Source organism: Nothoprocta perdicaria, unplaced genomic scaffold (assembly GCF_003342845.1).
Source record: "Nothoprocta perdicaria isolate Ctin4 unplaced genomic scaffold, notPer1 scaffold_172, whole genome shotgun sequence".
NCBI lineage: Eukaryota > Metazoa > Chordata > Aves > Tinamiformes > Tinamidae > Nothoprocta > Nothoprocta perdicaria.
The window spans coordinates 1493632-1507837 of NW_020454894.1; the positions used below are offsets into that span (position 1 = coordinate 1493632).

At 42.8% G+C, this 14206-nt stretch overlaps 1 protein-coding gene across 2 annotated transcripts in view; it reads left to right on the plus strand.

Moving 5' to 3' along the window:
• The window catches only part of INPP5A (inositol polyphosphate-5-phosphatase A), a 130460-nt gene extending 116888 nt beyond the window's left edge, over positions 1–13572 (plus strand). The window contains exons 12-15 of one of the 2 annotated variants that reach the window (XM_026036219.1): positions 6560–6671; positions 10857–10925; positions 11999–12086; positions 12187–13572. In XM_026036219.1, the coding sequence (XP_025892004.1) occupies positions 6560–6671; positions 10857–10925; positions 11999–12079 (262 nt within the window). In that variant the 3' untranslated portion in view covers positions 12080–12086; positions 12187–13572. The remainder of the gene's footprint in view (positions 1–6559; positions 6672–10856; positions 10926–11998; positions 12087–12186) is intronic. The other variant, XM_026036218.1, reaches the window with a different exon arrangement.
• The last annotated feature ends 634 nt before the right edge of the window (positions 13573–14206 follow it).

Below are 14206 nucleotides of genomic sequence, written 5' to 3' on the forward strand. Positions count from 1 at the left end.
CTAAGGGAGCACGGCCAGTTGTGGCAAGGAGCAGTCGCCACAAGGGCAGGAGGTGTGAGAAAAGAGGCAACGACACTGCGGTCGGTCAGTATACAGGTGGGCAATTGTTAGCCTTATCGCCACTCCCCATTAATTATTTTAATTATTCTTGTAGCTGCAGCACAGCAGAGATAGGCGCTGACTTTAGCAAGGGTTCACGCCCAGCGACAAGGTTTGCTCCCAGATAAGTGTGCGTGCACAGCAATCACCCGCATTAATCATTCTCTTAAAGTGACCTGTTCTTGTTTGTTGTTGCGTTAGGCTGTCATGTAATTTACTGGTGGACATGTGTTTGCGCCGTAGACACCCTGTGCGCGAGCAGACCCTCGGCTGATAACATCTTGGCTTGACACCTCCCTCCCACCCGGAGCACCTTGCTCCCTCCGGCTCCTCTGCTCCTGCAGGGTCCTGCTTACTCCGTAATCTTTATTTATCCACTGCCCTCGTGTTTTGTCCCATGACCTCCTTTCATTTTAATGAAGTATATCTATGTTTTTCCGGTCTAAACTGTGCTAGTTGGTCCTCCATGAAGCAAGATTGTCATTAAATACTCTCGTTAATTTTTCCCCTTCCGCAGCGGTGATTCAGAGAGCAGCTTTGTCTTTTGTTCCAAGCCCCCTTGGTGCATCCTTTGTGTTTCCAGAGCTGTCCTTTTGTATGAAACCACAAGACAAGGTGCTGGTTTACCTCTTGGTGGGCTGTCCCTGCTTGCCAGTGTTCTCAGCAATTGCCTGTGTGTTTTGGGGCATCTACCACCAGAATTTGCAAAATGGTGCCCATGAAATGAACAGGATTCACCTGCAGCAGCAACTTCCCTACTTCCCGAGTCCTGAAGGGTTGCCCCAATGGTTCTTGCAGGTCTCCCAAGGGAGACTGGGCACCAAGTAGATTAAAAATTATTAAAAACCTGGAAGTTTCTTATCCTTGCTAGAACAGAGTGTTTGGGGAAGGGATTACAATCACTCAGCAGTTCTGCTTGTTCTGAGGACCTGCAGACAGAAGAAGAGAGGGAGCACAGAGGAGCCAAGACGTTTCAGGGACTGAGTGTTGTTGCAGGTCATATCTAAGCTGAAGGATGCAAACTGTGCTACAATTAAAAGAAAACTCAAAAGGTTATAATTTTTAGTGTCAAATAGGCCTTTAGCAGTATTCTTTTTCCTGCAAAAGTATCATGCTAAGGTCTTTGGAAAGCCTGGTAGTTTGGAGCCAGAATCCTCTCCCACCTGCTGTCTCACCTTTGCAGTATTTTTTTTCTTCCTCAAATCAGAGTTTTCAAAATTGCAGCCGCAAAAGCCACTTGCTTTAAGCCAGGCACATTTGTAGAAAGGACGCTCAGCCCCACGTGCTCACGCAGCAGTGGCCGGCGCTGCCCGTTGGTGGAGCCTACGATGTTGCTACTGCAGCGACAGGGCGCCACGCTCTTCGTGCGTTTGCTGGGGTATTAGCAGCCCTGGACAGCCTTTTTTTTCTCCATGTGTCAGCCCAGCTCTCGGACGGGCCGAACGCCTCGCAGAGGGTACTGATAAGACAGGCCTTCGTGGTGTGGAACTTGCTCAGTTCATAGCGTCGGCCATGGATGGCAGTAGCAAGCTTCCCATTGGTAACAGCGGGGTTGTTGTTTTGGGACCGTTTCAGCTGAAAAAAACAAGCTAGTTATTACTCAATGGGAGAAAAAGGAGCTCTGGATTTCTTTCTCTTTTTACCACAGAGGTAACCTGGTGATGTGGCAGTGTTAACCCTGAAGCATACTGGCAGCACATTCTAGGGCACGGTGACTATACAGATAAGGCTGTTGAGCTGAGGAGCAACATGACCATCGCAAGCCTGCAGGGCGAAGCAGGAGGAGAGCACTGTGTTGCTGACGCCCGAGCTTTGTGTTTGCGGGGCTGCAGCTCGAGCCCTGGTTACCCTCCTGCCCCGGCTGCTGGCCTGCCCAGTGACCCTCTCCTTACTGTCACCTTTGACTCTGGCTCTCGGTGCCATCACCATGGTGTTGGTGTCGCCTTTGCAAGTCACAGCTGCTTAACACATTGCACGTTAGCTGCCGTGTTTGCGGGGCTCTGTTTGCCCTCCTGATTCGGCTGCAGCGAGCTGCGCGTGGTGCCGCGCTGCACGCAGAGCCCGCTGCACCTCTGCTCTGCTGCCGCGAGTGCAGGCCAAGAGCAGCGTGTCCCGTGGCCTGTGGATTTTCTTTCAAAATGTTAAAATACTGCAGAGTGCTTTGTAACTCCGTCCCATCAGATGCAGTAACACAAAATAAGGGGACAGCTAATAGACAAGAATGGCAGAGGTCAGAGGAATAAAAGAGGACAGTGAGTAGTCTTTGAACACGAAAAATATATTTTCAAGTCCCTAAGACGTGATAAAATTTGCCTAAGCACCTGTGGATAAATCAAGACATAGTACACGCATTTGTCAGAGTGACCCCAAAACCCACAATTACTATGTTCAATCTGTGCAAGACCAGTCGGGCTCTGAGCTCGAAATGTGACTGCTCCACGTGGAAGAGTTAGAAGTTGTATCCTGCCCACCTCAGCAGTGCTTCTCATCCCTTCTTGCCCAAGAGAAGGGTTCGTCAGGAGCGTTTTTACCTGCTCGAAAATGCCAGTTGTGGAGACGTTAATATGGGACCTTGTGTTGTCAGCTCATGTTTCGAGTTATGACACCGTTGACAGGATGGTTTATGATGTCGGGAGACTTTTCACCCTGCAGTGAGTATTTCTGCGAAGGTTCCCAGCCCCGTGCGACAGCACCTGTCAGCGGGGCCATAGAGCAGCACTGCCGACAGGCAGCTTTGTTTTCCCCACACATCTGCCAAGAAGCTCCTCTCCATATTACCTGTAATAGCTGTGGTTTACTCAAAAACCTGCTCTTTAACAAAGTTAGTTAAGTGTTCGGTTAAATTTTGACAACATTTCACATTATATTAATTGCATTTCTCTAATTACTACCGTCTGGAAGTTTTATTCAGAAAACCTTCTTGGCAGTAATCCTTTTGGTTAGATAAAATGGGTGCAACTGTGAAATAAAGTGAAAAAGAAGCTAGAATAAGATTGTTGGAAGAAGTAGAAATCCTGAAGAACTGCAATGAAATTGTATGAGCCCTTGGCATGGGAGGTCTTAACTCCGAAAGTGTCTGTCCACCGTCCACCAGCACGTCCATCCACAGACAGCCTCCCGCTGTTCTGACCGGCACCCAGGGACAATTATGTGCTTTTCTTTGCTATTATATTATATTATATTATATTATATTATATTATATTATATTATATTATATTATATTATATTATATTATATTCAGCAAACACAAGTGGTTATGGTCCCAGATTTCAACTTAACTTTGCTAGTTTTATAAACAGAGCAGCAAAGTTGCTCCACATAATATATGCAAAATAAAAATAATAAAAATAGTACACATATAAGGGCTAGCATTATATCTGTTTATCATTTATATTTCAGTTATGCCTAGAGGCTGTAATCTGTTATGCCCCATTTTTTAACTACATAAATTACCTGTTATTCATTTTTAAGATCACTGCTTTCTGAACAAGGTAGATGGTAGTCAAGGCAGAATGCTACCCTAAAAAAAAAAAAAAAAAAAAAAAAAAAAAAAAAAAAGAGATGCTCTTTATTCTCTAGCTTTGGGGCCAAAATTGCTGGCTTTTTCTCTGCCACAGTCACCACTGATTGATGCTCCGGACTTCCATCATGGTGGAATGAAGCTTGCCCCTAGAGGCATCAGTACGGAATTTCTTGGAGTGTTTGATGTAGAATCCTTAAAATTATTTTATGCAAATCTGTAGTTGTTTAAGCAAATCTAATAGATCTTTAGCCAACCAGAAAATCTCTTAACTAATATTAATAATGGAGCTTTGAATTAAGAACTGTGAGTTCCTTCCTTGCCTGGAGCAAGGGGCTGGAGATACCAGGAAAGCAAAGCTGTTTCAGTGCGCTTGATATGAGACAAGGCTTGATATGAGAAAGGTTGATATGAGACAACCTTTTCCTTTAAATCAGACTATATGTTTTTTTTTCCAAAGAAGCAGATGAGAAGTGGGCTGGAGTGAAAAGAAAGGAGGAACTAAATGGTGAAGAGTGAAGAAGTTAAGAGCAGAAGTGTGTATTAGCACACTCAGTCTTTTAATCCCACTGAGGGCAATGGAAATACTTAACAGTTTCTTGAGGAACATGTTAAGCCTGTGCTATCCTGGTGGTTCTTATATTGGAAGAAGTCAAACCAGTGTTATGCCTTACACTCTGCTTGTTTTTCCCAACATATCTGCACTGCTGTTAGTTATTCCTTTGGATATTCCTGCAGCCTTGGTGGTCATGGACCCAGACTGTGAGCTGTGCTCTTTCTGTCCTGCATTTATAGGATGCAGGGCAGCACTTGGCAGAAAGCCCTTGTGGGACAGCCCAGGCAAGGGAGAATCTTCAGCAACCACACGATGCTGCAGTTGCCGTCAGATGGGTGTTGAGATAGGTGTTGCTTGGAAAATTTTGTTCTGAAATAGCATCCATTCAGTGATATGTTTCATGCAAATTTGTTCAGTCTTATTCTAGAGGCTTCTGATATGGATTTTATTTGAAAAAAGAAATAGGATAAATGGCATATAGTAAACCCTAGGAGATTTATGATAGTGTTTTAGGAACTGAGCCATTATGTACCTCGTGGGACACAAAAGGGTCCGTCCTGGTGATCTGGTCATTCCAAAGTGGTCACAGCCCTGCTGGGGAGGAAGACACGGGGCAGGGATCTTGCCTTCTTCTCCAGGCCCTGCACAGCTGGTGTTTTTCGTTGGGTCCCAGCATCTCCCAAGGAGCAGGAGAGGCAGGAGGCGGCCCTGGGGTGATGGGCCGGGGGCCGCGTTCCTCCAAGCCACACGCATCCTGGCCCGGGGAAGGATGTGGGGTGCAAAAAGCAGGATTTGACGCACTTCAGCACATTCAGTTGTTAATGACCGATCATTAGGCCTGGCTAACTTTTGCAGCATCTATTTTCATCTCTATCTGGGCCTTTAGAAATCCGATCTGCCGGCGGTGTTTGTAAACTACAGTAACTTCTTGACTGGGTGATCCGCACTAAGGACCTTGAAAAATTGGCAGTAGCTCTTGCCCTGTGAAAACACTGAGATTGATAAAGCAATTGATAAATACTGTTTTGCAGAATAAAGCCTCTTGAATTAAATGCTCGAACACGTATTGTAACAGATCGTTCCAGTTACAGAGCATCATACTCTGAAAGCTGTATGGTTGCTGCTGTGAAGGAGAGATTATGTGAAATGTAGTTGATCCTGATAGCTTCTGTCATAAAAAAAGTAGCCTGTGTTGTATGGGGATCTTGAGTAACTAAAGTGAGAGTTTACCAGAAAAAGTCAATCCTTAAATTGCAGACAAAGAGCCTCCTCAGGCAGCCCTATTGCATCATCAGGGTATCTCACAGGCGGTCAGAAATGAGCTGTACTTCTGCATGTCAGTGAAGCAGCAAATTGAATTCTCATAATATGTTTTGAAGATGAGTCTTGTTAGGTTTGATGAGGTGGAAAAGGAAGCGCGATCGCTGGCTGTTGGCGCGCACTGCCCTTGGCTCCACGCCACGGCTAATCTTGCTAATGGCAGCACGCTTGCAAAGCCGTGCGGCGGCGGTGGCCTCGCGTCCCCGCCTCGAGCAGCGCCCAGACACGTGCTGGGCAAGCGCGTCTTGGGACTCAAAGCTCGTTTGTGGCAATCCCAGAGCCTCCTCTTAACATACGTACTGGAAAACAAATGCAGCCATTCCTGAATGCGTTCAGCAATGAGCAGAATAAAATGCAAATGTCTTTAGTTTAAGTACACACACACTTATACATATACATATATGTATACAATATGTACAAACCTAACACTTTAGCACTTTTTATAATTTTTTGTTCCAAATGTCTTTACAAAACACACCGTCATTGGTTTTGCTTCCTCCACTTCATTTTCCACACCCACCTTGCTAATTCCTTGGAAATCTGTAGCCATTACTTCCCTTAGAGAAAAGCCTATCTTCTTGCCAGGTCTCCCTCACTGTCACCATGGGCATCCTGTGCAGACCAGCTTGGTGTCCAGCTGAGGAGATGCCAGTGCACTGCACAGAGCCCGCTAGAAAACACCTGTTACCTAGGCCTCCTGTTTCACCTTCTGCCGTCGTCGTGTCCAGTAACCAGCTGTGCACTTGAGTTGTGTTGAACTGATTCTTATATTTCCATATATAAATATTTGTTGCTTTTACACACTTGCACACACAAAAAATGAGAGGTGAGAGTTTTGAAACATGTACACGTCTTAATATGTTAGTTTGAAGTAGGATTGTAGGGAAAAGAAATAGGGCTAGACGATTTCATGAGACAGAAAAGAGAAGATAAAGGGAAATAAGTATGAAAGAGGTACTGAAAAACAGCTGCTTCCTTCTAATTCAGTTTTTAAGCTGGCATTGCTGTTTGAACTTGTGGCATTGGGGTGGTTGCTGACGGCCACAATTCTGATCTGTTCCCAGTTACCCATACAGTGAAGACTCCAGCCAGGGAAAGCAGTACATGAACACCAGATGTCCAGCATGGTGTGACAGGATTTTGATGTCACACTCCGCCAAGGAGCTCATCCTCAAGGTGAGCACAGCCCGGCACCCTCCCCGCTTCCTCCTGGCGCTCCTGTGTTCGGCAGAGGCAGGTTGGGCTGGGAGCAGAGCCCGTGAGGCAGCCCTTGGCTCCCGGCCCTTGAGCAGGGTAGGTCCAGCTTCCCTCCGGTTTTGGTGGTGAGAGCTGTGCCTTGCCCGGGGATGCCTGGGATCCCAAATGGGCCAAAGCTCCCCTGCAGAAACCTCTCTTGCCATCAGCTGACAAGGGAGTCTGCAGCAGGAGGGCTTGTCACCTCAGCACCTCGGTTACATGCCCAAGTTTGGACATTCTTTTACAGTTTCATAAATATTTTGCAATTCTTTCAGCATCTGTGGTTCCTCTGGGGATCCTAGTGCTCACAGATTTGGTTAACTTGGCAATGGTATAGCCATGCTTAAGTGATGGGGATGCAGTTCAGGAGCCTTCCAGTTTTCTTCTCCTGTCTGCTCCTCTCCACGTTCTGCTCTCCTTAGAAACACTGAAGTGAGTGAACCAGTTATGCAGCACAGCATGTGTTGTGCTGCTTTTCCTCTGTGCTCAGTCGTGGCACTAGAGACCTGTCCCTCTTGCACTGGCAACCAGTATCCTAGAGGTCCTAGGAGCACATCAGGGAAGCAGAGCATGATACAGGGAGGTCACCCTGCCTTTCTGCTCTGAGCTCAGGATTCCCGGGCAAGGTTGCATGTGCTGTAGCATTTCAGCACTGTTGCTCCGAGGCTGTCATCCCCTCACATTGCCCAGCTGCCTCGTGCTTACTGCATTCCTGATCGTGAGAATTGTATTCTCTAAAGCTGCCCTAGGGGCATCTGACGTGTTGTCTGGGTTTCCCTGCATAGCTAATACCGCTTAACATGAGTTATTGCAAACAGTCTTTGCAAATAAAATCATATTCTACAGCTTCATGGCATTCCTTTTCTGTTTAACATAAAGAAACCCTCAAAACGTGTTTTTCTGGAGTTTGTAACCTTCTCCCTCTCTCTCTCATCAGAGTTATTTATCTCATGATTAGACTGTTTGCTTTGCAGTATGTAACTGACTGAAGGACTGAGAACATTTTTTTCCGTAACTACTCGAGTTTCAGTCCAGTGCACTTCCTCCCACATTTTCTTGTAGGGGGTCTTCATGGTATCCTGAAGGTTCCACCAAAATTTTGGGTGGGAAGATTTGGCCCTTTAGCACGTGAAGCATGGATTTTGAAGCTTGCAGCTGGGCCTGTGAACTGCAGCACGGGCCGTGTGTTGACCTCTGGAGATGAAAATTTGGAATAACATCTCAAGCGCTTTTGCATCCTTCTTTGACAAAATGGGCCATGTAATTCATCCAAAAATAATAAGTAAAAAATTATAACTAACCTGGACCTGCTGCCTCTCTGGGAGCAAAACAGAGGTCTTCTTGGTGATGCCCAAGGCCTGGAGTGTGCTCAGGAGCTCCCTGCCCCGGCCGCCTGCACTGCTTTATGTCTGAATGGGCCTCGTGTTGGAGTAGAGTGGCTTTTTAATTAAATGATTGCCATTTTATTCATCTTTTTTTTTTTTAATCATCGTGAGAGGAAGGTAAAGGAAACATTATGCTGATTGATATACAACAATTACATTGTGTAATACAGCCAAACAATGCATGCATTACGCTGTTTGATGAAAAAACATGGTGAAGCCAACAGCCTTTCAGTAAGAGCAGTGATGTCAAGATCAATGTTACTTGATCTCATGTAGGAGAAATACCATAAGCAAAAGTGAGGCTGTCCCCCAAAATATTACAGGTTGCACTCAGCGACGTGGAATTCCTGGAGAACAAAGGATTAAAACCATGGAAAGAGTGACCAATGAGGGCAGGTTTCCCTTCACAGCCATGAATAAGGAGATAGAAGGGTACACAAAGGCTGGAGCAGTGTAAACAGCGCCAAGGGAAAGGAATTCTTTTTGATTATCTGCAGGGGTATAACTTGGATATAATGGGAGAAAATTAAACACAGGAAAACAAAGAGAGCGCGCTAAAGAAATTCCCAGTCACAAGGTCAGTTAGTCCAGTGCCTCCTCTCCAAGGAAGGGAAGCCTAGATGCTTGTATCATTCAAAACATTTTTATAAGTGTGTATGATTTGATCCTGCAGTTTGGGGCATCTCCAGAGCCGGGCATACAAAACTGTAGATGGAAAGGGGGCCAAATCTGCGTTTAACTGACGGAACTTCTACATGAGTGAAGGAGTTAACTCCTCTTATTCAACTCAAAAATGAAATTCTGGCCCATTCAAAAACTTAATGAAAATATTCAGTGGGAAAAAAATATTGACCTGATAGAGGAAATGGAAAAATGACCTTGTTATTTTTTGTGTGATTTTTATACAGTAAGCCATATATGCCTTACCTTTGAGAACTTACTACAGAAGCTTGTGCTTTCAACCTTCAAAAAAAAAAAGTTATGAGACTGACAGCACATTTTAATTAACTGATCACAGTATAACAAAGTTGAAATGTCCATCCACTTTTTAAAGAATTTTTGTTGTAGCTAGCAATTGAAAATTGTTATGCATGTAATTATTTGGCCATATTCATCCTTCTTATAGGCAGCTGAATAATTTATTTTTCTGTCTCAGGAAATCTGTGTTTTATTTCAAAGGAAAAATGCAGTAAGTCTGCATTTTTAGTCCCACTTAAAGAAAGGAGAGCACCAATTGCAGCAGTGCGCGTGGAGCTGCACGCGCGGCATTGCAGATTGTACAGACATGGGGCTGTAAACAGCTTTCATGCAACATCATCTATCATGCTACGGTCGGTTACCTCACCAGCATGTTATTTTATGCTTCCTGAGCCCTAAAACACCAAAGGTTGCCCACTGCTAGGGAGCCGCGGTGCTGCCTGGCACTGCGAAGTAATGAATGCGCAGCCGAGTGTGCATTGTTTCTGCTTGTGCACCGCTGTAATTTGTTTATCTGTCTAAAGATTATGCAGTTGAAAATCCACAATTTTATTCTGCCTTTGTAAATTATCAAGTCGCTTTTGATGAATGTATCCTCACTTCCAAAGCTAGTGGCATTATAATCTTGAAATATTGGAAAGTGCTCATGCATACGACGCAGAAGGTTATGTTTTTATATTTTTGGCAGACAACCACACTATAAAGTAAATCTGACCTTAAGCTTCCTTACTACATTAAAGATAATTCAGTTTTAACTTTATAGTCCTAAATGCTGCTGTTTATAGAAAGTTATTGCCCAGTCAAACTTGAACGATTACAGATGAGAAAGTCTTGACTGTTTCAGACAAAATAAATTAGTATTGCAAACTAAAGCACATCTGTGATTGTGTTAGAGACTTGGGATGTGCAGATCCTAGATTTAATTAGGTATAGGAATTATTTAGCATAACAAGAAATTGCCTTGTGTGCCTAAGTATTTGTATTTATTCCTGGAGTACTGCATTAGAGAAACAAAACAGATTGTAAAAGTCACGTATTTATTGCAAATGTCAGGAAAATGAGTACATTTTATTATTCATTAAGCTACAAATGCTAAAGAAGTCAGTGTTTTGAGGATAAACTTTGGTGTGGAACAAAATGAAGGCAATTCATATTGTAAGCTGGAGGAATGTCATCTTTCATTTGATGCTGATTTTCTTAAAATCCTTAATGCTCTTTTCAGATGAAGGAATGCCTCTCCTAGGAATGATAAAAGATTGCGGCCATAAACTGTAGACATTGCATTCATGTCTCTGACCATTTAACATAACCTGTATGAGGGAAGAAAATAACCTTACATGGCAATATGGATTACATTTTATTCAAAGAAAGCACATATCCCACATAATTTAGTAAAAATTCATTGTTGTTAAAAAAAAGGATTGTGTCAAAACCAATAGATACAAAAGATTTGAATGCAGCCATAAATGACAACAACGTCACTAAAAGTTTTTAAGTTCGCAGAAGCAGGGAGTAGCCGCAGTGATTTCATCATCTGTTTTATGTGAACAAAATGCACAAGTTACTGAAAGCAGAACTGGATGAGAAAATTCATTGTGTGTGGTTTTTCTCCAGAGACACCAGGCAAAGGTCTTAATATGCCCCCATTTAGAAACCATTTTCAGCTATTTACATAAATTATTTCTGTATTTCTTTCTATTTCTGTAACCTGGAGCATACTTGAACTCTGACTATCTCCTCTTTTTTTCTTTCTTTTAATTAGTCAGAAAATGATGAGAAGATAGTAATATATGACCACATTGGGCCAAATGTCTGCATGGGGGATCACAAGGTAATTAAATGTTACAGCATTAAATTTACTAAGTTTGATTAGGAAGGAGAATGTTTGCACTAGTTTCTGCTATTTTTATATTTAAGCATATTAAAAGTTCATTTTAAATTTACAGCTCAGCCTTTGAAATGTTTGAAAAAGTTGATTCTACTGAAATCAGTACAATGTGTTGAGAGTATATAGTGTGTGATACCAAATAAAGCACAGGATGATGTGAGCTAGCCGTGAGACAGGACACAACCAAAAACGAATAGGAAGAGCTGAGTGTACCCTTAAAGCAATTTCCATGAAGCATAGTATTTGCAATGGGTTGTCAAAAGTGCTTCCAGCGTACAATTTTAATTAATATTGTGCCTGGCTGATTGCTATTTAAGTAATATATTGGCCATTCCAATGGGGTAACAAAAAGAATATTGGTTTATGTAAACATCATATGAAATGAATTTTACAAATGGTATTTTATGCTGAAGGTGTCATACTAAATCTAAATTGGAAATTAAGCAAAATTTGGTATTTGGTTTCTCAGGAAAAAAAACAGCAAAGGGGCAAGAGGTGGCCTCCAAAAGCACTTACAGCGTTTTATGGTTTATATCTATTCAAAAGTCACCTAGAAACTTGCAAAAACTTGCCAACCGTGCAGCAATTGTAACCCATCCATCCCAGAGGCTGTGCTACAGCTCTTGAAAAAGAGCTCAGTGACGGATCACGTGCGTTTAAATACTCGCGCTGGGATGCACAAATCAAAATTTACACCAGTATGCACATATTTACGTGGGCCGTCAGAGTTCTCGGGCCCTGGGGATGGCTTTTCCGAGGAGGTGCTGCAGAGCAGCGCTGGCACCAGGAGCCCTGTGCGGCCCGGGCCCCATCCCCGCTGCCCTCCTGGGCGCAGAGCGGAGCCACGCGCGGCCGCCGCACCTCCAGCGGGCCAGGGCACTAGCACCGCGGCTAGAGAGGAGCTTTTGTCCTGTTTATCTGGCTAAAGGGGAGGTTTTGTCCTGTTTATTACAGATTGTAAAATAAATGTTTGCCTTTCCCACATGTAACTTCTGTTTTTCCCTACCTTGCTGCAGCCCGTGTTCCTGTCCTTTCGAATAGCCGCAGGGGCAGGTAAACCTATTGCAAATGTGCACAAGTGTTGTGTCGTGCAGTGATGTGGTGGTAAATATCAATTTTTTTCCCTTTCTGTTTGCATTTTCTATATCATTTCCCCTGTGTTTATTTTTCCTTTTTTTAAAAAAAAATGCCAATTCCGCAACAGGAAAAAGATGCCTGCGGAATGAGAAGATTTTCCGTGCAACCACACTGTAGCAAGGAGGGAAGGGAAGCGCAGCATACCGAGATACACAACCACAACAGCCGTGCTGGTAAATCGAGTGCCACATTTTAGACTGCTGATCGTACACTATGCTTCAGCATCCGGACTCTTGGAGAGAAGCCTCACATACCTCACTGTCTTGTATGTTCATGTGACATCGAGTAGAAATGTGGAATTATTTTTTATATATATGTCACGATTCTGTTGCCAAAACTCTAAGTAGACAGCAGAGATGTTATGTATTTTAGATTTCACAACTTTCAACTTTTAATAAGTGTTTGTCAATGTGGAAAAGCTACTTCAGCATATTATAGACTTTTAAAGGTGTCATGCCTAACATTATATATCTTTACCACTTCGGGGTTTTGTACATTGGATTGTATAGATAGAGATATCGATGGTTTTAAATGGTGTTGTCTTTGTTTTGACCAAGGCTTATGGTTTGTGTTTTAATTTTTAGTATTTTGTTTTTCATTTTTATAGATTTTTTTTTCTCATGTTATTTACTATACTGCCATGTTACATGGTTTTTTGAATCACACAGCAGCTGCTTTCTATACATACATATATATGTGTGTGTATATATATGTATGTATGTGTGTATATATACACAGATATATAAATAATTTATAAACCTGACCAAAACTTACGCTAAATATACTTTCCAATATGAATGCTTGAGTGCCATATCAGCAGTTAGTGTTGGAGCCTTAGCAGGTTTAGTTAATTGTATATCAACAAATAACATTTATATATTACCAATAATATATAGCAGTGCCATTCTGGATACAGATATATAGCATACTATATAGCACATATATTAGTAGTTTCACTTTGTTACTCCTATAATCCCTTCTTTCTATGTAATATTAAGGTTTGAATGTGAAGTTCTTAGGTAGGTTTGGGTGTAACTTTCAAGAATTTTGTAAACCGTTTTTTTGTCTGTCTTTTGTTACTGTTTTATGGTGCCAAGTATTCTATATTAAAACAATAACAACACGGGAGAAGAAAATAATAGTCTGCTTTAGGTAGCAACTGCATTGGACACAAGCTGTATTTATACAGTGTTAAAGAAAGAAAAAAAATAGAAAAGAAAAAAAAAAGTGTGTATTTTTTCCGGGTTAGTAGCCCAGTGCAACCTACAATATAATCTCATTACGAACATTTTTCTCCCACCACTAAATACAACATTAAAAGGTGATTAGAGAGTCTGTTGATGAAACACAAATGTATGTTTTATTGATTTAATTTAGAACACTACAGAGTTCATGGACTGTGTGCTGGCATTAGATTGATGCTTGATTTTGGTGTAAATCACTACGGTTGGAAGGCGGGAGCGCTGCTCGTGGCCTGGACCCCCATCCAGGCGGCGGAGCCTGTGACGACCCCGACTCCCGGAAGCGCCCCAGGCCTTCAGCGACGAGTGCTCTGGTTCTCAAGCAATAAAACTGATCATGGTGAACCCGGCTGCCTCTGTCCCTTTCCTTCGGGCTCGGGGGATCAACGGGAAACTGCTAAATTGTGAAAACTCACAGTTTTAACATTTCTTAACTTTGGATCTCCTGTAAATTAACAGGACTGCTTTTTGTGTAAAACACGGGTACTCAAATGCACATCTAAGTGTAAACCAGAAATGATACAAAACCCAAAAAGGGCAGTGGAAAGTTGGTATTAGAATAGCTAAATGTTAATACACAGAGTTATTACTACAGTTTTCCAGTTATTTGTGTGCTGCCGGCCTCCAGTTGCTCGGTAAATACGCCAGGATCTACATCTCGGTGATTAGCTCCGGTTAGAGAAAAACTGCTGCCTTTTTAAAACTCATTTATAGATAAAATCACCAGAGCTATAAACTGCCAGCCCATAAACAGGCATAATTCAAGGAAAGGAATTAGTTACACAAGAGACCTGTCATGGTATCTGTTGAGCCAGAGGGAAGTCGAATTTAACTCGCAGCACACAG